Below are 24089 nucleotides of genomic sequence, written 5' to 3'. Positions count from 1 at the left end.
GGTGAATCACTTGAGGTCAGGAGTTCGAGACCAGCCTGGCCAACATGGTAAGATCCCATCTCTACTAAAAATACAAAAATTAGCCGGGTGTGGTGGCACAGGCCTGTAATCCCAGCGACTCGGGAGGCTGAGGCAGGAGACTCGCTTGACCAAGAAGGCGGAGGCTGCAGTGAGCTAAGATCAAGCCACTGCACTCCAGCCTGGGCAACAGAGCGAGACTCTATCTCAAAAAGAAAAAATGCCTTACAAGATATAATGGCTGGAATTTTCTTTAAAATAATAGACTGGGCATGGTGGCACACACCCAGCACTTTGGAAGGTTGAGGTGGGAGGATCTCTTGAGACCAGGAGTTGTAGACCAGCCTGGGCAATATAGGGAGGCCCTGTCTCTTCAAAAAAAAAAAAAAAAAAAAAAAAAAATTAGCCGGGCATAGTGGTACGTGCCCGTGGTCCCAGCTACTTGGGAGGCTGAGGTGGGAGGATCACTTGAGCCTGAGAGGTTGAGGCTGCAGTGAGCTGTGACTGTGCCACTGTACTCCAGCCTGGGCAACATAGTCAGATCCTGTCTCAAAAAATAAAATAAAATATAAGAGAAGAGAAGGAATGTGGTCTAGATTAAGGAAGACTGGCCCAGAGTGGTAAGTCAACCAGTGACAGTGACTTGGGAGTTTGCTGAACTGTGCTTTCTCTACTAGTGTGTGCGAGCTTGAAATGTTCTCTAGTAAATAGTTTAATTTTTAATTTTTATTTTTTGAGACGGAGTCTTTCTCTGTCACCCAGGCTGGAATGCAGCGGCACAATCTCAGCTCACTGCAACCTCTGCCTCCTGGGTTCAAGTGATTCTCCCACCTCAGCCTCCCGAGTAGCTGTGTGCCACCACGCCTGGCTAATTTTTGTATTTTTAGTAGAGATGGGGCTTCCCCATGTTGGCCAGGCTGGTCTCGAACTCCTGACCTCAGGTGACCTGCCCAACTTGGCCCCACCAGAAGTACTGGGATTACAGGCATGAGCCACCCTGCCCAGCCTAGTAAATAGTTTTAAAATGCGTTGTGTGAATAATAAATAAACCTAAATAAATCAAAGTTCCTCTCTCCCCTGAGAGAGTCCCAGCATTCACTGCTTTCCTGGGAGCCCCTGGTTCCCTGTCCAGGTAATCTCTCTGCTCCTGCCTTCATTGGAGGCCACATCAACTAGACAAAAGGAGACCAGGAAGATCCCTCAGAAACCATCCAGACCTGCCAGGCACGGTGATTCACGCCTGTAATCCCAGCAGTTTGCGGGACCAAGGCGGGAGGATCGTTGGAGCTCAGGAGTTTGAGACTAGCCTGGGCAACATGGTGAAACCCCGTCTCTACCAAAAATACACACACAAAAAGCCGGGCATGGTGGCTCACGCCTGTAATCTCAGCACTTTGGGAGGCCTAGGTGGGCAGATCACCTGAGGTCAGGAGTTCAAGACCAGCCTGGCCAATATTGTGAAACCCTGTCTTAAAAAAAAAAAAAAAAATTAGCTGGGTGTGGTGGTGCCTGCCTGTATTCCCAGCTGCTTGGGAAGCTGAGGTGGGAGGACCACTTAAGCCTGGGGAAGCAGAGGTTGCTGTGAGCCAAGATGGCACCACTGCACTCCAAGCTGAGAGAGTAAGACCCTGTCTCAAAAAGAAGAAGAAGAAGAAGAAGGAGGAGGAGGAGGAGGAGGAGGAGGAGGAGGGAGGAGGGAGGAGGGAGGAGGGAGGAGGGAGGAGGGAGGAGGGAGGAGGGAGGAGGGAGGAGGGAGGAGGAGGAGGGAGGAGGGAGGAGGGAGGAGGGGGAAGAAGGAAGAAGAAGGAAGAAGGAAGAAGAAGGAAGAAGGAAGAAGAAAGAAGAAGAAGAAGAAGGAGGAGGAGGAGGAGGGAGGAGGGAGGAGGGGAGGGAGGAGGGAGGAGGGAGGAGGGAGGAGGGGGAAGAAGAAGGAAGAAGAAAGAAGAAGAAGAAGGAGGAGGAGGAGGAGGAGGGAGGAGGGAGGAGGGAGGAGGGAGGAGGGAGGAGGGAGGAGGGAGGAGGGAGGAGGGAGGAGGGAGGAGGGAGGAGGGAGGAGGGAGGAGGGGGAAGAAGGAAGAAGAAGGAAGAAGGAAGAAGAAGGAAGAAGGAAGAAGAAAGAAGAAGAAGAAGAAGGAGGAGGAGGAGGGAGGAGGGAGGAGGGAGGAGGGAGGAGGGGGAAGAAGAAGGAAGAAGAAAGAAGAAGAAGAAGGAGGAGGAGGAGGAGGAGGGAGGAGGGAGGAGGGAGGAGGAAGGAGGAGGAAGAAGAAGGAAGAAGAAAAGAAGAAGGAGGAGGAGGAGGAGGAGGGAGGAGGAGGAAGAAGAAGGAAGAAGAAAGAAGAAGAAGAAGGAGGAGGGAGGAGGGAGGAGGGAGGAGGGAGGAGGAGGAAGAAGAAGGAAGAAGAAAGAAGAAGAAGAAGAAGGAGGAGGAGGAGGAGGGAGGAGGGAGGAGGGAGGAGGGAGGGAGGAGGAGGAAGAGAAGGAAGAAGAAAGAAGAAGAAGAAGGAGGAGGAGGAGGAGGAAGGAGGGAGGAGGGAGGAGGAAGGAGGAAGAAGGAGAAAGAAGAAGGAAGAAGAAGGAAGAAGAAGAAAAAGAAAGAAAAAGTAAGAAAGAAAGAAAGAAAGAAAGAAAGAAAGAAAGAAAGAAAGAAAGAAAATAAACCACCCAGACCATCAGCTCCCCCAGAGGGGCCTTCGATGGGCTCATCGGCCTTCCTGACATGGACCCTGCCTGTTCACCCAAGGCCGGGAGGGGCTCACCCCACCTGAGACGTCCATGAAGTCATCCAGGCTTGGCTGCAGTGGCGTCAGGTCCGGCTGGATCATGTCAGCATTGCCGACGTAGGCTGCAGGCAGCAGTGACGACATCAGCAGCAGCAGGCAGAGGGGAACGGGGTCCCCGCCCCAACCCGCAGCCATTCCTCCCTTGGCCTCCTGGAATCTCACAGGCCTTCACCCCCTCCCCTGCCCCTTCCCAGATCCTCACCATCCTCAGGCGGCAGCTGCAGGGGTGAAGGGCCGGGCTGAGTCATGGTGAAGAGCGTGTCCGAGATGTCGGACAAAAAGCAGTCGAGGTCCAGGAGCTGCCGCCCACCCGGCTCCTGCTCGGGGTCCCCCAGCAGCACGGGGACCACACTGGAGAAGAGCTGTCTGCACCATTGCTCCGGTGGCGGCCACTCGCCTTCCGACTAGGGAGACAGAGCCGTCAGCAGCCACTGAAGGACTCCCCCTGCCCCGACCGGGGTAAAATGGTCAGCAGCACGGAAGGGCTCCCTGCGCACACCTCTCACCTTCCCTCCGTGGACCTGGCTGGCTGCTTGTAAGACCAGATCACTCCACTGGCCTCTAAGAACTTCCCCAGGAGATAGACCAGGATGCAGATACAGGGGTCCCCTTCCTGCCCACGACCCCAGTTCTTTGGTCCCTCTTTTTAAAAAATGGAATCTCACACTGTTGCCCAGGCTGGAGGGCAGTGGTGCAATCTTGGCTCACTGCAAACTTCACCTCCCAGGTTCCAGCGATTCTCCTGCCTCAGCCTCCTGAGTAAACAGGCACGTGCCACCACACCCAGCTAATTTTTGTGTTTTTAGTAGAGATGGGGTTTCACCATGTTGGCCAGGCTGGTCTTAAACATCTGACCTCGTGATCCACTGGCCTCAGCTTCCCAAAGTGCTGGCATTACAGGTGTGAGCCACCGTGCCTGTCCCGATTTTTGTATTTTTAGTAGAGACGGGTTTTCAGAATGTTGCCCAGGCTGGTCTTGAACGCCTGACCTCAAGTGATCCACCTGCCTCTGCCTCCCAAAGTGCTGGGATTATAGGCGTGAGCCACCAAGGCTGACCTGGTCCCTCTGTTCTCCCATGCCTCCCACCACTTGCCCAGTGACCTGGGGTCTTCTCACCACTGCACTACTACACCTCAAGAAGAGAAGATCTTGACAGATCAACCACAGGATGGCAGTCACGTCCCACGTCCCACCCTCACGCCCAGCCACTGTCCTGCCCACACGGGAGGAAGCTGTCAGCTCTCTACCTCCCACCTACTTGTGGGGGAGGAGATGCCCTTCCCTGCTGGACTTACAGAACACCTACCTGCTTAGGGGCCAGGAGGTCCTCTTCCCTGCTGGACTTACGGAGCTGCAGGGACACAGAGTTGGATACTGGACCCCTTGCCACGTCCTTCATCACTTCCCCCCAAAAATCTCCCCTCTTCACAAGCAATGAGATCCCCTATTTCCCATCAGGAGCTCCCCCCACCTCCAAGTAAGGAGGCTGCTAGAAGGTCATGTGGCCACACGGTGGCGCTGTCGGCCTGGGACTGAATGGAGGGCCCAAAGGGGACACAGGCTTGGTGGGGATCAGGATCCCCTTCCCAGGGATCTTCCGACGCAGGAGGTGGCCGGCAGCCGCAGGGGAAAGCTCTGGGGCCTCCCCGGGCGCCCCACTGACCCGCTTCTTGTAGTAGATGCGCCACTTGTGGTATTCCCGCATCACCACCTCGATGCGCCGCTTCCAGTAGTTCCCCTCCAGGACCACGGCCTGGTGGGGGGTCCGGGGGGAGGGCGATCAGTAGGGAGGGGAGCGCCGCACACCCGTCTCCCACCCCTCACCCCATCCCTGTCTGCCCAGCGCAAGGCTAAAGGAGGCAGGGGCCGGTCTTGGTGGGCGGGCAGGTGGACAGGTGGGCAGATGGGCAGGCGGTCCAGAACCCGGCTACCTCTGGCTTCCGGTGCGCATCTGCCTCAGGCCCCTGCAGGGGGGTCACGAAGCCACACACGGGGCTCTTCCTCCGCTCCACATCTGAGAGAAGGGGGCCAGGTCAGGAGCACCCACCTTCCTCATCCCCCACCTCATCCCAGGGGACTGGGACTCAAGTGACACCCTAAGAAATCCTTCTTGGACTCTAACGTTCAGATTAAGTGCCCATGCTGTCTCCTCCAGGGAGCTTTCCTGGATGCTTTAGCCTCCTAAATCTTGTTTCTTTGTTTTTTCTTTTGCTCTTGTCACCCACCTTGGAGTGCAATGGCTCCATCTCGGCTCACTGCAACCTCCACCTCCCTGGTTAAGCCATTCTCTGGCCTCAGCCTCCTGAGTAGCTGAGATTACAGGCACCAGCCACCACGCCAGGCTAAGTTTTTTGTATTTTTAGTAGAGATGGGATTTCACCATGTTAGTCAAGCTGGTCTCGAACTCCTGACCTTGTGATCCGCCCACCTCATCCTTCCAAAGCGCTTGGATTACAAGTGTAAGCCATTGTGCCCAGTCTTTTTTTTTTTTCTGAGACGAACTTTCATTTGTATTGCCCAGGCTGGAGTGCAATGGCTCGACCTTGGCGCTCTGTAACCTCTGCTTCCGAGGTTCAAGCAATTCTCCGAGCAGCTGGGATTACAGGCGTCCGCCACCACGCCTGACCAATTTTTTGTATTTTTAGTAGAGACGAGGTTTCACCATGTTGGCCAGGCTGGTCTCAAACTTCTGACCTCAGGTGATCCACCCGCCTTAGCCTCCCAAAGTTCTGGGACCACAGGCGTGAGCCACTGCGCCCTCCTGATCTTCCTCTTCTGCGGGACACTGAATCCAACCTCCCACACCTTCTCTGGGTCCCTCCGGAGCCTAGCGGGTTCCCCGGCAAAGACTGCTGAATGGATTGTGGGGCCGTGGGAGTGAGCTGCCTCCAGAAAGTCCTGCTTAGACCAGCAGGCCAGGAGCGGAGAGCCTTGGGTCCCCTGCCTCAGGAGCCCTGGCTCTACCCGCTTTCTTTGCAGAGAGCCACCGTTGGTCCACTTCTGGGCAACCTGCGGCCTCCTCCAGGCCTCTGCCTCCCCTGACCTCTCCTAGGCTCTTCCCCTTGACCCCAGCACACAGTCCAGGCTTTTTTGTTTTTGTTGTGTTTTTGAAACAGGGCCTTGCTCTGCTGCCCCGGCCGGAGTGCAGTGGCGCAATCTTGGCTCACTGTAGGCGTGACCTCCTGGACGCAAGCGATCCTCCCGCCTCAGCCTCTGGCGTACGCCACCATGTCTGGCTAATTTTTAAAGTTTTTGGAGAAACAGGGTCTCCCTGTGTTGCCCAGGCTGGTCTTGAACTCCTGAGCTCGGGGAAACCTCCTGCCTTGGCCTCCCAAGGCGTTGGGATTACAGGCATGGGCCTCTCTGCCTAATCTCTTCTTTTTAATTATTATTATTTTAAGGTTTTTGGTAGAGACAGGATCCCACCATGTTGCCCGGACTGGCCTCGAACTCCTGGGCTCCCCAGGCTGTTCTCTATCTCCTAGCTTCCCTGGTCACTTTGTGTGTTTTCTCTCTTGTTCCCCAGGCTGGAGTGCAGTGGCGTGACCTCGGCTCACTGCAACCTCCGCCTCCCAGGTTCAAGCGATTCTCCTTCCTCAGCCTCCCGAGTAGCCGGGACTACAGGCACCAACCACCACGCCCGGCTAATTTTTGTATTTTCAGTAGAGACGGGGTTTCACCATGTTGGTCAGGCTGGTCTTGAACTCCTGACCTCATGGTCCACCCACTTCAGACTCCCAATGTGCTGGGATCACAGGTGTGAGCCGCCACGCCCAGCCCTGGCCGTTTTGTTTTGTTTCTGTGCTTGTGTGTGTTTTTTTTTGAGATAAGGACTGAATCTGTCGCTGGGGCTGGAGCGCAGTGGCAGCCATCTTGGCTCGCTTCAATCTCCACCTTTCGGGCTCGGGTGATCCTCCCACCTCAGCCTCCAGAGTAGCTGGGAGTACAAGTGTATGCTACCGCCCCCAGCTAATTTTTGAATTCTTTCAAAATTCAACACGGTTTTACCATGTTGCCTAAGCTGTCCTGAAACTCCTGGCCTCAGCCTCCCAACGTGCTGGCACAGCGGGCACGAGCCACCACGCCCAGCCCCTGACTCCTTTGCAGTCAGTGCCCACCTGGCTGCCTCTCTCACTCTGGCCCTTTCGTGCTCTAGCCTCATATCCAGCTGCCTGGGGACACTCCCGAGGATGCCCCAAAACTTGCCACAGAGACCCCCCGAGTCCCAGCATTCCAGGTCTGATTCTTATATTCCAGATCTAATTGAGACAAAAACCCTCAATCTCATAGTGTCTGTGGCATTCTTCCACTGTCCCCTCCCATCTATCCTCTGCCTCACTGTGTCACCCTCTGGTCTGGTGTCATTTCTTACACGGACCTCCCTGACTCCAGCTTGACTCTCTAAGCTCATCTCCCAGTTGCTGCCAGGTCAATTCTTCCTAAAGTGCATTCAGGTCTGGAAGCCTCCATGGCTCCCTGCTAACCTCTGGGACAAAGTCCACACTTCTTGGCTTGGCTTCCAAGCCGATCCCCCTCCTCATGATTGGGCCACCACTTGCTTCTCTCAGCTCCCTGTCTCCATTTTTTTTTTGAGACAGGTCTCACTCTTGTCACCCAAGTTGGAGAGCAGTGGTACAGTGTTGTGGCCTTGGCTCACTGGAGCCTCCACCTCCCAGGCTCAAGTGCTCCTCCCGCCTCAGCCCCCCAGGTAGCTGGGACTACAGGCATGTGCTACCACGCCAGGCCTCCCTGTCTCCTTATACACCCCACCTCAAAACCACACAGTCCACCTTCTGGTCTCATTCTACAGGGAAGCCCCTCTTACCTTCCCTCCTCTGCCCACAATTCAGGATGGTGCCTCCTCCAGGAAGCCTTCCTGCCTCCCGAAACCCACAGCGCTGCCCACCTCCCCTCCATCCTGCCTTGCCAGGTCTTACCTGCTCAGCTTGCTATGGGAGTAAAAGCAGCTCCTGCCTTGGGCACAGAGCCTGACACACAGCAGGTCTACTTAGAGGCAACGTGAGACTCTTCCTGGCTGCTCTGAGGAAGAGGACAACCGCTGACCCTTCCTGCCCCAGCCAACTTCCTCTGGGACGAACGAGGACACAGGAAGGGGAACCATCACAACATGAAATTTACCAGGGCTTTTAAGCACCATTTACAAAGTTCTGTCCTAAAGTACATTCTCCAAAATCTGCTGCGTGCAGTGGCTCACACCTGTAATCCCAGCACTTTGAGGGGGCTAAGGAAGGCAGATCACTTGAGTCCAGGAGTTTGAGATCAGCCTGGGGAACATAGTGAGACCCCGTCTCTGCTAAAAATGCAAAAATTAGCCAGGCGTGGTGGCGCATGCCTGTAATCCCAGCTACTCAGGGGGCTGACCCATGAGAATTGCTTGAACCCAGGAGGCGGCGGTTGCAGTGAGCCGAGATTGGGCCACTGCACTCCAGCCTGGGTGACAGAGCAAGACTGTCTCAATATATATATATACGTGTGTGTGTGTATGTGACTGTGTATGTGTGTGTGTCTGTGTATGTGTGTGTATGTGTGTCTGTGTCTGTGTGTGTGTGTGTGTGTGTGTGTGTGTACTCTCCGTAAGATTGAAGATGGGCTTTGTCCTGGTTTCTGAGTCCAGCTTGGTCAGAAAACAAAGGCTGGGCCCTTGGATGTGTGGCCTCCCCGGGGACTAGATAAGCAAGGAGGGTCTCAAAGCATGTCTGCCCCTGGCTTTCCAGATGAGGAAATGAACAGCAGCAAAGATTAAGTTTGTCCTGGTATGGCATGGTCGGGAGTTTGAGACCAGCCTGACCAACATGGAGAAACCACGTCTCTATTAAAAATACAATATTAGCTGGGCTTGGTGGCGCGTGCCTATAGTCCCAGCTATTCAGGAGGCTGAGGCAGGAGAATCGCTTGAACCCAGGAGGCGGAGACTGTGGGGTAAGCCGAGATCGCACCACTGCACTCCAGCCTGGGTAACAAGAGCGAAACTCCGTCTCAGAAAAAAAAATTAATAATAATAATAATAATAATAATATAGTACAGTTTGTCCAGGGCTCCTAGAGAGTCAGGGCTGAGTGGCTCTCTCCTCCCCAGCCCAGAGATCCCGCGCTCTGAACTGTTTCCCATGGAAAGGCTGTAGTAACAGTGTGGCTCCTGGGGGCTGGGCAGGCTTTGTCAACACTGATAAGCTCACCCCTTCATTCAGCCGCCTAACCCTTTGCACCTAGGCTGGGACAGATACTGGGAGGGGACACGTGGCTGAATCAGGCAGGGAGCCCACAGCTTCGGGAGAGATAAGGCAAGTAAACAAACAACAGAGACCATGCAAGGTGGAAAGTCCTTGCCCGGGAGCTCCCAGGAAACCAAGACCTTTTCAGAGTGTGGGAGGATGGCTGGCCATCAGGAAAGGAGGGATCTTAGAGACCAGGACCCCGCAGTGGGTGGCAGAGCCCTTTCTGCTCGAGCCTAAGATGGGACGTTAGGGGCCTCCAGCCAAGCAGCCCCTCTCCTCCCCGCTTCTGTGAAGCCCACCTTGGTGTTTTTTTTTTTTTCACCATTTTGGCCAGGTTGGTCTCGAACTCCTGACCTCAAGTGATCCACCCAACTTGGCCTCCCAAAGTGCTGGGATTACAGGCGTGAGCTGTCAAGCCCAGCCTAAAGCCCACCTTCAAATCTTTGGTGTTTAGGGAGGAAAAGGGGTCTTGACATTTGTTACATGTGTCTCACGTGCTGCTCTGAGTACGACTGATATACAAACGATCTCACTGAAAACTCAGGGAACCTCAGAAATAGGAGCTACTGGCCGGGCGCGGTGGGTGGCTCACGCCTGTAATCCCAGCACTTTGGGAGGCTGAGGCGGGCGGATCACGAGGTTAGGAGTTCGAGACCAGCCTGGCCAACATGGTGAAACCCCATCTCTACTAAAAATATTTTAAAAATCAGCTGGGTATGGTGGTGTGTGCCTGTAATCCCAGCTGCTTGGGAGGCTGAGGCAGGAGAATTGCCTGAACCCAGGAAGCAGAGGTTGTGGTGAGCCGAGATCACGCCATTGTACTCCAGCCTGGGTGACAGAGTGAGATTCTGTCCCAAAAAAGATTAAAATGATAATAATAATAATGTCATTCTCCAAAATAAAAAAAAATAAAAAATAAACTGAAAAGAAAGAAAAGAAAACCAAGAAAAAAAAAAATCCACCCCATTTTCACAAACAGCAAGCCCAGCCTAAAGCCCACCCGGCCTAAAGCTCCAGGAGGCTAGAGACTTTCCCAAGCCCACACAGTTAGAGCATGCCGGGGCTTCACTGAGAGCTCGCTGTGTCTCATTCAGAACCTGGGGTCCTTCCAGCAACCTGTGCAGTCACTGGAGACCAGTGTGCCTGGGTGAGGACCCCAGGCGACATCATGCCTCAGCTCTCATCAGAAATTGCTTCTGCAAGCCGGGTGCGGTGGCTCATGCCTGTAATCGCAGCACTTGGGGAGGCCGAGGTGGGCAGATCACCTGAGGTCAGGAGGGTGAGGCCACACCGGCCAACATGGTGAAACTCTGGCCCTACTAAAAATACAAGATGTGGTGGGTGCCTGTAACCCCAGCTACTTGGGAGGCTGAGGCAGGAGACTCTCTTAAACCTGGGAGGCGGAGGTTGCAGTGAGCCGAGATTACTCCACTGCACCCACCTATCAAAAAAACAAAACCACAATTTGGAGTTGAGGGACTGTGGATTTCCAGCCAGGCCAGCTCTGCTTCTTTTACGCTCTGTGAACCTGAACAAGTCACTTTCCTTCTGAGCCTCGGCTGCTCATCCATAAAACGGCGGTCATAAAACCTATCTCCCCGGGTTGCTAGAAAGCCTTAAATAAGGTGATTTGTGAAAGCGCCTGGCATGTAGATACATAAAAACCAGAAAACACACCCTCTCCCGCTTGGATGAAATCCAGTGGGGCCAGGACAGACAATACCACGTGTGGTCTCTCCCAGGCTTCTCGTTCCCAGCTCAGAGCAGCCTTTGATCCTATAGCAGAACCTGAGCTGGATGAGGTTCAGGACTGACCAATCCAAGTCCTCTCTGCCTCTGCTGCTCGGCCATGGGGTGTCCCCAAAATGAAAGTGACCTCCTTAAGGGTACATCAGGTATTGGACACCAGGTCACTGCCAACATCCTGAATACCTGTTGTCCCCATACCAACCATGAAAAGTAGGACTACTGGCCTCTTTTCTTTTCTTTCTTTCTTTCTTTTTTTTTTTTTTGAGACGAGTCTTGCTCTGTCAGTGGACTGGAGTGCAGTGGTGTGAACTCGGCTCACCGCCACCTCTGCCTCCTGGGTTCAAGCGATTCTCCTGCCTCAGCCTCCCCAGTAGCTGGGACTACAGGCGCCCACCACCATGCCTGGCTAATTTTTTGTATTTTTAGTAGAGATGGGGTTTCACTATGTTGGTCAGGCTGGTTTTGAACACCTGACCTCATGATCCACCTGCCTTGGCCTCCCAAAGTGCTGGGATTACAGGTGTGAGTCACCGTGCCCAGCCTGTTGGCCTCATTTTTATAGATAAGGAAGCAGGTTCAGAGAGGCTAGGCAAATAGCCTGAAGTCACACAGCCAGCAAGGGGCAGAGATGGGGTGGAGGAACCAGCTCTGGGCCACTCTAAGTCCAGAATTGCTTCCGTTATAAGGCATGGCCTCTCTGGGTTCCCTCTGCCCAATTCACGTGGGCACCCACTGGGTGTTCAGGAAGGACTTCAATGAAACGCTGGTGGAGACCCATGCAGGAGCCTCAGTTTCTCCATTCCCAAAGTGAGGCAGTTGGCCTAGCTAGTGTCTAATGACCCTTTTTACCCTGGCATTTAAGGCACCGGACTACCTTAATGGGATGCAAGATGGGCTTTGAACTATACCCTAAATTTCAGCCTACCCTAGTGCTTCTGAGGAGTGACCTCTGCTCTGCCCAGCTTCACAGTGGAAAGTACCCTTTGGGACACATTTCCTAAGACCCCCTGGAGCCTGGTCTCCCCTTAAAAGGCCATCAGGGCCAGGTGTGATGGCTCATGCCTGTAATCCCAGCACTTTGGGAGGCCAAGGTGAGCGGATCACTTGAGGTCAGGAGTTCGAGACCAACCTGGCCAAAATGGAGAAACTCCATCTCTACTGAAAATACAAAAAATAGCAGAGTGTGGTGGTGAGTGCCTATAGTCCCAGCTACTTGGGAGGCTGAGGCAGGAGAATCGCTTGAACCGGAGAGGCGGAGGTTGCAGTGAGCCGAGATGGCACCATTGCACTCCAGCCTGGGTGACAGAGCAAGGCTCTGTCTCAAAAAAAAAAGAGGCTGGCAGAACCCTGCTAGTGCTGGCTGTGAGGGTCCCAGGGTTTTTCCCGGGCAGCCCCCGTGCAGAACTGTCTGGCAGGAGGGTTAGAGGGGGAGGTCCCTCCTGGCTGGGGAGCCCGGTGGTACCCACCACTCACACTGGATATACCAGGCCCTCCAGATGGCGTTGTTCAGGCGGATCTTGTCCCTGCAGAGCAGCTTGAGGCCTTTGAAATTCTTCCACTTGGGAGATACCAGCTTGCCACTGTCAAAGGGGAGAGGAGCGGATTAGGGAGACCCAGTGCCGCCGCGGGGGCTGCTCCCTATATTCCCCATCACGAGGCATCCACCTACAGCTGCCATTCGAGGGACCCTCCACATCCGCTTCCCCCCAACCCAACCTGCTTGAAATTCCAACTCAGAGAGTCAGACACTCAAAAATCCCCCCCGAGACTCCCACCAGCGGCCCGTTTGTTCCCGGGGTAGACCTGTTTGTCAATCTACTACAGAGAAAAGCCGCTGAAACCTGTTGACCAGCTTGGCCCTGGATACAACAATGTCCTGGCAGGCCTTGGAAGCTGGTTGGGGAGACTGTTCAGGCCCATTTCTTACTGATGACCATCCTGGGCTGGGGGCAGTAGCCTGTAGTCCCAGAAATTTGGGAGGCCGAGGAAGGTGGATCACCTGAGGTCAGGAGATTGAGACCAGCCTAATCCAACATAGTGAAACCCCGTCTCTAGTAAAAATACAGAATTAGCCGGGCATGGTGGTACCTACCTATAATCCCAGCTACTCAGGAGGCTGAGACAGGAGAATCACTTGAGCCTGGGAGGAGGAGGAGGTGGGTGGATCTCCTGAGGTCAGGAGTTTGAGACCAGCCTGACCAACAAGGAGAAACCCCATCTCTACTAAAAATACAAAATTAGCTGGACATGGTGGCGCATGCCTGTAATCCCAGCTACTCGGGAGGTTGAGGCAGAATTGCTTGAACCCAGGAGGAGGCAGTTGCAGTGAGCCGAGATTGTGCCATTGCACTCCAGCCTGGGCAATAAGAATGAAACTCTGTCTCAAAAAAAAAAAAAGAGTGAAACTCCATCTAAAAAAAAATGACCTTCCTGAGGGTCAGGGAGGAAAAGGGGCAGGTCCAAGGTCATATGGCGGGGACTCCCGCAGGCCTCCTTAGGCCCAGGAAGGGCAAAGGAGATGGCCATGTGACCATTGTCTATCTGGTAGAGAGGGAAACTCTGTCTGTATTTTTCTTTCTTCTTCTTTTTTTTTTTTTTGCGATAGAGTCTTGCTCTGTCGCCCAGCCTGGATAGCAGTGGTGCAATTTTGGCTCACTGTAACCTCCATCTCCCAGATTCAAACAATTCTCCTGCCTCAGCCTCCTGAGTAGCCAGGATTACAGGTGCATGCCACCATGCTCGGCTGAATATTTTTGTATTTTTAGTAAGACGGGGTTTCACCATTCTGGCCAGGCTGGTCTCAAACTCCTGACCTCAAGCGATCTGGCCACCTCGGCCTCCCAAAGTGCTGGGATTACAGTCATGAGCCACCATGCTGGGACAAGGGACCCCCTTTACAAACAGTGGCAGTTACTGCCTTCATCACACAGCCCTTTCGGTGTCTGCCATGCCCCGAATCCCAGGATGGCAGCCTGGACTTAGAGAGAAAGTGTTTCCCTTCTCAGGGGTCTGCAGAAGGCAACGAACCATCAGAGCCCAAAGGAAGGCAGCTAGGCTAGGGGAATGGTATTCATGGAGACAGAGCACCCTCACTCTAACCCTAGCCGTCTATCAAATCCATAGGATGGGCTGAGCATGGTGGCTCATGCCTGTAATCCCAACACTTTGGAAGGCCAAGGTGGGAGGATCGCCTGAGCCCAGGAATTTGAGACAAGCCTGGGCAGCCCACAGCAAGACCCCATCTCGACAACAATTTTTAAAAATTAGCCAGATATGGTGCCATGCAGCTGTAGTCCTAGCTACTAGGGAGGCAGAGGTGGGAGGATCTCTTTAGCCTGGGAGTTTGAGGCTGCAGTGAGCTATGACCACACCAGTGCACTCCAGCCTGGGCGACAGAGCAAGATCCTGTCTTGAAAAACAAACAAAGAAACATTGGATGGAAGAGCTCTACACTGGTGAGGGGCTTGGCTCTCAGGGTCCTGCTACGCACAGGCCAAGCCTGCTGCCTCCAGGAAGCTGACCCAGGAAGCCAAGACATTCAGGGTGTTAGACCCCCGACAGTCTCCCCAGCCCTCTCTCCTCTCCATCCACAAGCCAGTCCCTCTGGCCCACCTTCTCCGTCCCTTACTCGGATGGGAAGGCTGAGGCCCCAAGTCTTAGCCATTTTTTTTTTTCTTTGAGATGGAGCCTCATTCTGCTGCCCAGATTGGAGGACAGCAGCAGGATCTTGGCAATCTCCACCTCTCAGGTTCAAGCGATTCTCCTGCCTCAGCCCGCAGCTGGGATCACAGCTGACTCACAGCTAATTTTGTTTTTTCTTTTTTTGAGACGGAATCTCGCTCAGTCGCCCAGGCTGGAGTGCAATGGCACAATCTCGGCTCACTGCAACCTCTGCCTCCCGGGTTCAAGTGATTCTCCTGCCTCAGCCTCCCAAGTAGCTGGGTTTACAGGAGCCCGTCCACCACACCCAGCTAATTTTTGTATTTTCAGTAGAGATGGGGTTTCTCCATGTTGGCTAGGCTGGTCTCGAACTCCTGACCTCCAGTGATCTGCCCACTTTGGCCTCCCAAAGTTCTGGGATTACAGGCGCGAGCCACCGTGCCTGGCTCCCAAGGCTTAGTCTTTCAGAAAACCATGCCTGCTTCTTTTGGGGTCTTCCCTGCATTCTGGGGGTGAAACATGGGTGGGTGCTGATCTGACTCCGCAGCCTCTTTCCTCATAGCAGCCCCTTGAGTGCCTTGATCATTGAGTCTCCTCTCTTCCTTGGTCTCCAAGCTCCTGTGTTTGCTTTGGGGTGGGGGTGGGGGACTGCCTCCCCCAACCGGAGACAACAGGCCTCATTACCCAAATAAGATACACAGCCCAGCGCCCTGGCCCACTGGCTGGTCCCCTCCCTCCAGGAGCTAGATAAACACCATCTGTTTGGGAGGGAGACATAGGGGTGGGGTGGGGGTGGGGTGGAGACTCTGCTACCTCCTGGGTCAGCTACTTCTGTGGCACCTGGTGGGCAACTCCTGAGTCTGTTGTCCCTGCCTGTATCCCAGCAACCTCCCAGCCCATTCTGATCACCCTGCGTCCCACTTTTGACCTGCCTGCCTTCCCTCCCGCTTCCATGCTAAGGCTATGATCTTCAGAACCCAGGCAGGGTTGGGGGACATGTGACAGTGACAATTTCCAAACCCAGGAGGAAGCAAAGGATTTGAGGCTGTCAGGGAAGGGACCCAGTCTGGAGCAAGAGCCTAACACCATGGCTCGAGAACTTTTTATGACTGGCTGGGCATGGCTCACACCTGTAATCCCAGCACTTTGGAAGACCGAGGCAGAAGGATTGTTGGAGGCCAGGAGTTTGAGATCAGCCTGGCCAATGTGGTGAAACCTCATTTCTATTAAAAATACAAATATCAGGCCAGGCACTCTGGCTCACGCCTGTGATCCCAGCACTTTGGGAGGCAGAAGTGGGTGGATCAGGAGGTCAGGAGTTTGAGACCACCCTGCAATATGGTGAAACCCCGTCTCTACTAAAAATATAAGAATTAGCTGGGCATGGTGGTGCGTGCCTGTCTTCCCAGCTACTTGGGAGGCTGAGGCAGGAGAATCGCTTGAATCTGGGAAATGGAGGTTGCAGTGAGCCAAGATAGCGCCACTGCACCCCAGCCTGGGTGACAGAGTGAGACTTTGTCTCAAAAAAAAAAAAAAAAAAAGTTAGCAGGTGTGGTGGCAGGCACTTGTAATCCTAGCTACTCAGGGGCTGAGGCAGAGAGAATTGCTTGAACCCAGGAGGTGGAGGTTGCAGTGAGCCAAGATGGCGCCATTGCACTCCAGCCTGGGCGACAGAGCGAGACACTGTCTCAAAAAAAAAAAAAAAAAAAAAAGGTTAGCTGGGCATGGTGGTGCACACTTGCAATCCTAGCTACTCAGGAGGCTACAGTGGGCAGATCGTTTGAACCCAGGAGTTCAAGGGTGAAGTGAGCTGTGATCACGCCAGTGTACTCCAGCCTGGGTAACAGTGAGAACCTGACTCAAAACAAAAAAACCATTTCTTATGACCAAGAGAAAAATCTGATGGGGCGCAGTGGCTCAGACCTGTAATCCCAGCACTTTGGGAAGCTGACGTCAGAGGATCGCCTGAACCCAGGAGTTCAAGACCAGCTGGGCAGCACAGTGAAACCTCACCTCTATTTAAAACTATTAAAAGGGCGGAGTGTGGTGGCTCATGCCTGTAATCCCAGCACTTTGGAGGCTGAGGCAGGTGGATGACCCCAGGTCAGGAGTTCAAGACCAGCCTGGCCAACATGGTGAAATCCCGTCTCTACTGAAAATACAAAAATTAGCTGGGCATGGTGGTGCAAGACTGTAACCTCGGCTACTCTGGAGGCTGAGGCAGGAGAATCCCTTGAACTCGGGGATAGAGGTTGCAGTGGACGGAGATCATGCCACTGCACTCCAGCCTGGGCGACTGTCTCAAATAAAAGGAGGAGGAGGAGGAGGAAGGGGGGAGGAGGAGGGAGAAAGGGGAGGAAGAGGGGGAGGGGGGAGGGGCAGGAGAAGAGACAACTCTGAGACTCAGAGAGGGGTGGAGAAAACCTTGGAACTCCAAGTTCAGCTGTCCACCTCTCACCTTGCAGGAATTCCCTTTAGACTGACCCCTAGTCAGGTCCTGTTTGCTCCCCTGCACCCTCGAGGCCACTCTTCCTAAAGCTAGCCAGCTCTGACCATGAACAAGTGCATCCTTGAAGCTTCCAGAAACTGCCTCCCTGGGGCTTCCACCCACAGAGCCACGGAACACGGCCTCCTTGATCCTCCCTCTGCCCACCCTGCCCTGCGGAGGGTGAAACCCTGCCAGGCCTCTGCAGGCTGGCCCCTGGGTCAAGCCGGCCATTCTTCCCACCACCTTCTGGACTCTCCGCCCTACTGTCCCTTCCCATACAGTCACTCCCCTGGGACACTCAGCAATCTGCTCCCCTGCAAGGAACCCCTGGAACTGGGGTCTCTGAGGACTAAAACACTGTCCACAGTTCAAGTCTCAGGGCTTTTCCTTCACCAAATGGGGAAATCTAGAAGCTCTCCTGGTACTGTGCCAACCCCCCATGTCTTTTCTTTTTCTCCTCCCTTTCCTTCCCCTTCCTCCCTCCCTCCTTCCCTTCCCTCCCTTTCTTTCCTTCCTTCCTTTCTTCCCTCCTTTCTCTCTCATTCCCTCCCTCCCTTCCCTCCTTTCTTTGTCTCTCTCGTTCCCTCCCTCCCTCCCTTCCTCCCTCCCTCCCTTTCTTCCTTCCTTCCTTCCCTCCTTTCTCTCTCTCATTCCCTCACTTCCTCACTCCTTCCCTTCCTTCCTTCCAAGGGTCTCACTCTGTTACCCAGGGTGGAGTGCAGTGGCGAGATCATGTCTCACTGGAGCCTCAACCTCCTGGGCTGAAGCAATCCTCCTACCTCAGCCTCCTGAGTAGCTGAGACTAGGAATGGGCCATCATGCCTGGCTAATAAAAAATCTTTTTGGCCAGGCAAGGTGGCTCACACCTGTAATCCCAGCACTTTGGGAGGCTAAGGTAGGCAGATCACCTGAAGTCAGGAGTTCAAGAGCAGTGTGGCCAACATGGTGAAACCCGTCTTTACTAAAAATACAAAAAAATTAGCTGGACATGGTGGCCGATGCCTCTAATCCCAGCTACTCAGGAGGCTGAGGCAGGAGAATTGCTTGAACCCGGGAGGTGGAGGTTGCAGTGAGCCCAGATTGTGCCATTGCACTCCAGCCTGGGCAATGAGTGAAACTCTGTCTCAAAAAAAAAAAATTTTTTTTTTTTTTTTGGTAGAGATGGGCCCTCACTATGTTGCCCAGGCTGGTCTCCAACTCCTGGGCTCAAGCAGTCCTCCCATCTTGACCTCCTCAAGTGCTGGGCTTACAGGCATGAGCCCCTGTCACCGGCCAGAGAGACTTACTATTAATATTTGAGGATTGGGGAGAAAACACAGTCCTCTCTACCCCAGCTGTCTCGGACTGGGGTTACATCAGCCTTGAGTCAGCAGCCTTTTAGTGGGGGGCAGTTTTGGGGTGTGCTCTGTCCCCTACTTTGCCAGCTCCCCAGAACCTCTCCTCTTTGGTCACCTCTCCCATGGTCAGGGTGGGGGTTGGAAGTGAGGACCCCCAAGTGGAATGATGGGTAGTACATAACTAGAAGCCAAAGTTGGGGGTGGGTGGGAAATGGGAGATCTTAGGAGGAGTGCCGGCATCGAGTGTACCAGGACCTTAGATGCCCCGTCCCAGGCAGTCGCGTGACATTTGGGGAGGGAGGGAGAAGGGACGGGAATTTGAACTTTCCACACGGGTCTGACGCCCCGGCCGATCGGGTTGCAACAGGACCTGGGCCCGGGGCCAGAGCTTGTGGGCCAAGGTTACTCTGCCTCCAGCCAATGGGGTCGCAGCTGGGCAGCAGCGGTTGGGGACAGGCAACACTCCCCCCTCCCACCCAGTCCCCACCCCAGCTCCCGATCCCCTGCAGGGCGGCAGGTGCCAGAGTGTAGCCATCGGTTCTCAGAACAGGAGGAGGCGCCGCAGAGGAAAGATCAAGGCCGGCCGATCCCCCTTTCTCCCCTACGGGTTTTCGGTTGATAATTTATCCTGGCCCCTCCGCTCCGGGGAACTTTGCTCCAGGGCACTGGGCCAGGCCTCGGGTTCGCGCCCTCCTCTGGGACGTGGGGCGTGGAGAGGAAGCCGGGCGCGGCCGGTGCGCTCTAGGAGGCTCTGAGCTGGGGTCCCAGGCAGCGACAGGCGCTCAGCCTAGGGCGGTGACGCGGGTAGGCGAGCCCAGGCTTCCCTCCCGGGCACCGGCGTAACCTCTGCAAGCTGCGCCTCTTAGACATTTCTGGGACACCCTCCTTTCTCCCGCCACCCTTGACGCAGCACATCAAGAAGAGGTGTCTCAGCAATTGCGGGGAGGTGGATGAGAGACTAGGCCAGTTTGAGTCCACTTTGGTTATGTATTGGGACAGCCAGGGGAGCGGCGAGTATCTCAGGGCGCAGGAACTGGGCGGGCCTGGGCCGGGGCTGCTTGGGGGAGGGCCGAGGCCTGCAGGGGGTCGGGTGGAGTGGCTTCAGAGTGGACAGTGGGGATGCGCGTGGGTGGCCTAGGGACCTGGGACGCCTGGCACTTTGGAGGGACGGAGGAGCCGGGACCAGAGAGGGGCCCCGGAGGTCCAGGTGGAGGTGGGGCGCAGGCGGTCTGCGCCCTGGGGAGAAGGAGATGGGGGAAGAACGGGAATCAGAACTGCGCAGGTCCGCTGGGGGCCAGCGGGCTGGGCCGCGGTCAGAGGACCCCGGTGCTGGGGGAAAGGGGTTGTCCAGGGCGTGATCAGAGCCTCTAGGAGCTGCCGGGCCGGGCTCGGGTGGGGTGCTGAGGACCCCAGCGCGCAGTCCTGTCCCGGACCCCCCCTCCCCACCCTCCTCGACCCTCGATGGCCGGGCCCGTCGACGCCCAAAGCCGCCCTCACCTGTAGGCCAGGCTCAAGCACTCGAAGAGGCGAGTGAGTGTGGGGTCAATGCTGCGCGGCCCGAAGTCGGAGAGCCCCACGGAGCCCTCCTGGTCGCGCCGCCGAGGCAGCGAGTCGCTGTGTGGGGACGACACCATGAAGTGACCGCTGTGGATCACCTGCGAGCGGAGCAAGCCGCCCGCGCCGCGCCGGAGGCTTGGGTCCTCCGAGTCCGTGTCCGAGTCCGAGTCTGGGCTCGGCACGACCCGCGGGACCTGCAAGCCCGCGGCCAGGCCTGCCAGCGCCCCGGCCATGACTGTCGCCGCCGCCGCCACCGCCTGGTCCCGGCTCCGCGGGGAACTGCTCGTGGGCAGACTGGCCTCATTAACATAGCCCCGCCCCTGCCTCGTAGGCTGATTGGGTGGGCGGGGCATGGGGCGGGGCGGGGCTTTATTAGCATAATCTGTGCGCCAGGTGAGAACCCGCGGCCCTGGCGCTCCCCCGAGTTGGGCTTATCTCCCCTGTCCTGGGAGTCCCTGATAGAACAGCCCCTACTTTGGTCCAAAGGGATCTTAAGGGTCAGGCCTGGCGCCAGGAGCTCATGCCTGTAATCCTAGCACTTTAGGAGGCCAACGCGGGAGGATGGCTTAAGGCCAGAAGTTCAAGACTAGACTCAGCGATATGGCAAGACCCTCCCCCATCTCTACAAAAAGAAAATGCAAAAATTAGCTGCGCGCAGTGGAGAGAAGCTGTAATCCCAGCTACTGGGGAGGCTGAGGTGGGAGGATCCCTTGAGCCCAGGTGTTCGACAACGTGGCAAAACCCTGTCTCTACAACACATACAAAAATTATCCGGGCATGGCGGCGTGCACCTGTAGTCCCACGAACTCGGAAAGCTGAAGTGGGAGGATCGCTTGAGAGTGAGCGGAGATCTGCACTCCAGCCTGGATGACAAAGTGATACCCAGTCTTAACAACAACAAGAGGGTCCCCTGTCACACCTGAGCCTGAAGGCCCCTCAGGACCTGGGGTTTGTGCTTTCAGGGACACCCTCTTGTGAGTCCAGAGGTCACCACCTCCCCTCACCTAACTCCTGTGTTCCACCTACCCCCCATATTAGCGCTGGGTCCTCCACACAGCTGGAAACCCTCACCTCTCAGGGGCCTTGTGTGGTGGGTGCGAAGCAACGCCCCTGAAGGGCCTGGCCCGCAGGAGGTTATTAATACCTCTAGTTAACATGGTGGCCGGGTGCAGTGGGTCACACCTGCAATCCAAGCACTTTGGGAGGCCAACGCAGGAGGATCGCTTGAGGCCAGGAATTCGAGACCAGCCTGGCCAACATGGCAAAACCCCATCTCTACTAAAAATACAAAAATTAGCCAGGTGTGGTGGTGCGTGCTTGTTATCCCAGCTACTCGGGAGGCTGAGGTGGGAGAATCACAAGTCTGGAAGGCGGAGGTTGCAGTGAGCTGAGATCTTGCACTGTGCGCACTCCAGCCTGGGCCACAGAGTGAGACCCTGTCACAAACAATAAAATAAAATACTTAAGAAAACATATCTATTTAAAAAAATTGCGACCATTACTTCACCTGCACGGAGAGGCCCGAGGGGATTACCTGAGCCTATTGGGATCATTACCAGTGGGGCAGGTGGCTCACTGGAAGGTGGGCATCCCCCAGGCAGGCATCTACCCAGGAACTCTGTGCTCCTTCTCTCACTGACACTGAGGTCCAGTTTTTGTTCCTGCTTATTTATTTATTTATTTATTTATTTTGAGACAGAGGCTCACTCTGTCGCCCAGGCTGGCCCACCGCACCCAGCCTATTTATATATTTTTAGACACAGGGTCTCGCTCTGTCACTCCGGCTGGAGTGTAGTGGCACGGTCATAGCTCACTGCAGCCTCAAACTCCTGGGCCAAAGCAATCCTCCCACCTCAGCCTCCCCCGTAGCTGGGACTACAAGCTCATGCCACCATACCTGACTAATTTTTTTTTTTTTTTTTGTAGAGATGAAATCTGTTGCTTAACCTGGTCTCGAACTCTCAGCTTCAAGTGATCCTCCCACTTCAGCCTCCCAAAGTGTTGGGACTGTAAGTGTTAGCCACCGCGTATGGCCTGTTTCTGCTTCTGAAGGCCCTTTTCTTCCCTTGAGGACAGAAACCAGACTGAGGCATTCACACCTCACTAGAGCCTTTAACTAACAGCTTCAAAGATGTGTTCAGAAGCACAGGAGAGCAAAAACACACCCAAGCATCTCTGAGGGGCAGCAGCAAAGCCTGCTCTAGTAAATTTCCAGACTTCCCTGAAAGGATGTCCCTAGTGGGTGGGGACAGGACAGAGTTGTAAGCAGATGCTAAGCTCCCCTGGCTTTTCAGCAAGTACCCTACGTGTGGTAACACTAGGGAAAGGGGAGGAGGTGGTCACCCATGTATTGCAGCCTTGGAAAAGGTTGACCTTTTTTTTTTTTTTTTTGAGATGGAGTCTCACTCTGTCACCCAGGTTGGAGTGCAGTGGTGCAATCTCAGCTCACTGCAACCTCTGCCCCCCAGGGTTGAAGGGATTCTCCTGCCTCAGCCTCCTGAGTAGCTGGGATTACAGACATGTGCCACCACACCCAGATTATTTTTGTATTTTTAGTAGAGACAGGGTTTCACCATGTTGGTCAGGCTGGACTCAATCTCCTGACCTCATGATCTGCCTGCCTCGGCCTCCCAAAGTGCTGGGATTACAGGCGTGAGCCACAGCGCCAGCCGCTCACACAGCACCCAGGATCACAAGGGCAGTGCCCCGTGGGCCCCAGCCACTGGCCGAGGGAGGAAAGCAATTACTGGAGACTGCCCACTGGCCAGCCCTTCCACCCACCTCCCTTGGCTGGGTGTGTCTTCTGTCTCTGCCAGACAGCCACACCACATTCCCAGGAGCCCCAGCTGTTCCGCTCCCTCCTCCCTGCTGCCCTCTGTAGGACGTGCATTCTCTCTGCCAATCCCTGCCAGGTTGGGAAGGAGGGTTCTGATGCTCACGCTAGTCTCCCTCTTTTGGAGGTGCTCTGCCCTGCTTCAGAGAGCCATATCCAACCCAAGTGCCCCTACCCCACCCCAACTTTTTTAGCCAGTCTCGCTCTGTTGCCCAGCCTGGAGTGCAATGGTGCGATCTTGGCTCACTGCAACCTCCACCTCCTGGGTTTAAACGATTTTCCTGCCTCAGCCTCCAGAGTAGCTGGGACTACAGGTGTGCACCACCACACCCAGCTAGTTTTTGTATTTTTAGTAGAGACAAAGTTTTGCCATGTTGGCCAGGCTGGTCTCGAACTCCTGACCTCAAGTGATCCACTTGCCTTAGCCTCCCAATGTGCTGGTATTACAGGCGTGAGCCACCATGCCTGGCTGTCAGGTGGCTGTTAACCATCTTTTGAGACCCTTGGAACAGAGGCTGACAGGATCATTACTTATCCCAATGTTCTTGTCTGACTGCTGCCCCCACTCCCTCACTGAGGCAAGACTGCGTCCTAGCATCTCTGAACCCCCACACTGGGTCCCCGGAGACTTGGGGGATACTTGAAGAACGAGGCATGAGGCTAAGAGGAGCTGGTGGGCTGCTGTGGGGGTGTTGGATAGGAAGTGTCAGCTTCGCCCTCTCCTCTCTCTTGGGACCTCCTGGCTCCGGGACCCTGGCTCAGGTGAAACCCGGACTGATCTTTGCTCTGCTGCTAATCCCATGAATGACCCTGGGCAAATCTGTCTTACTGGGGATCTACCTCACTAGCTGTAAAGTGGGGAGGCTGAACTCAGTGTTTTCTTTGTTTCTTCCTGTCTTCGCTGTTGTAAAGATGGGATCTCACTATATTGCCCAGGTTGGTCTTGAACACCTGGGCTCAAGAGATCCACCCGCCTTGGCCTCCCAAAGTGCTGAGACCACAGGCGTGAGCCGCCACGCCTGACCTGAATTCAACGATTTGTTGGGGGTCCTGCAATCTTGGTTCCAAGTCTCTGCTGGCTGTGTCTCCAGATCACCCCATCATGCTCTCCCCATGCTCTGAAAACATCAAGAGTTGTCTCCCGCGGTTTCAGAGACGTTCCTCTGAGCTGGATCTGAGTGGTGTGGGAGTATTAGGAGTGAATTCTCTCCTTCCCCCAACATCCCTCCTTCCCAGCCATGAATTGCCCCTCAGCAGGCATCTGCCTCTCACTTCTGCCCTCCCCCAGGGGCCAATAGCACCTCTAGAAGCCCGACTGCTGAAAAGACAAATCCTACCTGTGTTATGCAAAACGACCAAGCACTACAGTATCCAATAAATGCAAGGACGTCCACAAAGTCTCATTTCTCCCGTGTTTAGAGGGAGGGTCTT

At 54.9% G+C, this 24089-nt stretch overlaps 1 protein-coding gene across 28 annotated transcripts in view; it reads right to left on the bottom strand.

Annotated features, from left to right (window-relative positions):
• MLXIPL (MLX interacting protein like) overlaps positions 1 to 24089 on the bottom strand; it is a 52095-nt gene that overhangs the window by 11368 nt on the left and 16638 nt on the right. For 9 of the 28 annotated variants that reach the window (XM_035279999.3, XM_078354990.1, XM_078354992.1 and 6 more), the window contains exons 2-7: positions 12257 to 12363; positions 4731 to 4813; positions 4463 to 4552; positions 4106 to 4150; positions 3001 to 3202; positions 2780 to 2860 (exon numbers count right to left, since the gene is read on the bottom strand). In XM_035279999.3, coding sequence (XP_035135890.1) covers positions 2780 to 2860; positions 3001 to 3202; positions 4106 to 4150; positions 4463 to 4552; positions 4731 to 4813; positions 12257 to 12363 — 608 coding nt within the window. Of the gene's footprint in view, positions 1 to 2779; positions 2861 to 3000; positions 3203 to 4105; positions 4151 to 4462; positions 4553 to 4730; positions 4814 to 12249; positions 12364 to 19765; positions 20090 to 24089 lie in introns of those variants that run through there. The other 19 variants (XM_035279987.3, XM_035280005.3, XM_035280008.3 and 16 more) reach the window with 7 other exon arrangements.

This window comes from Callithrix jacchus, chromosome 2 (assembly GCF_049354715.1).
Source record: "Callithrix jacchus isolate 240 chromosome 2, calJac240_pri, whole genome shotgun sequence".
NCBI lineage: Eukaryota > Metazoa > Chordata > Mammalia > Primates > Cebidae > Callithrix > Callithrix jacchus.
Note: the sequence above shows the minus strand (reverse complement) of the source record. Positions and strands in the feature narration are given on the sequence as shown.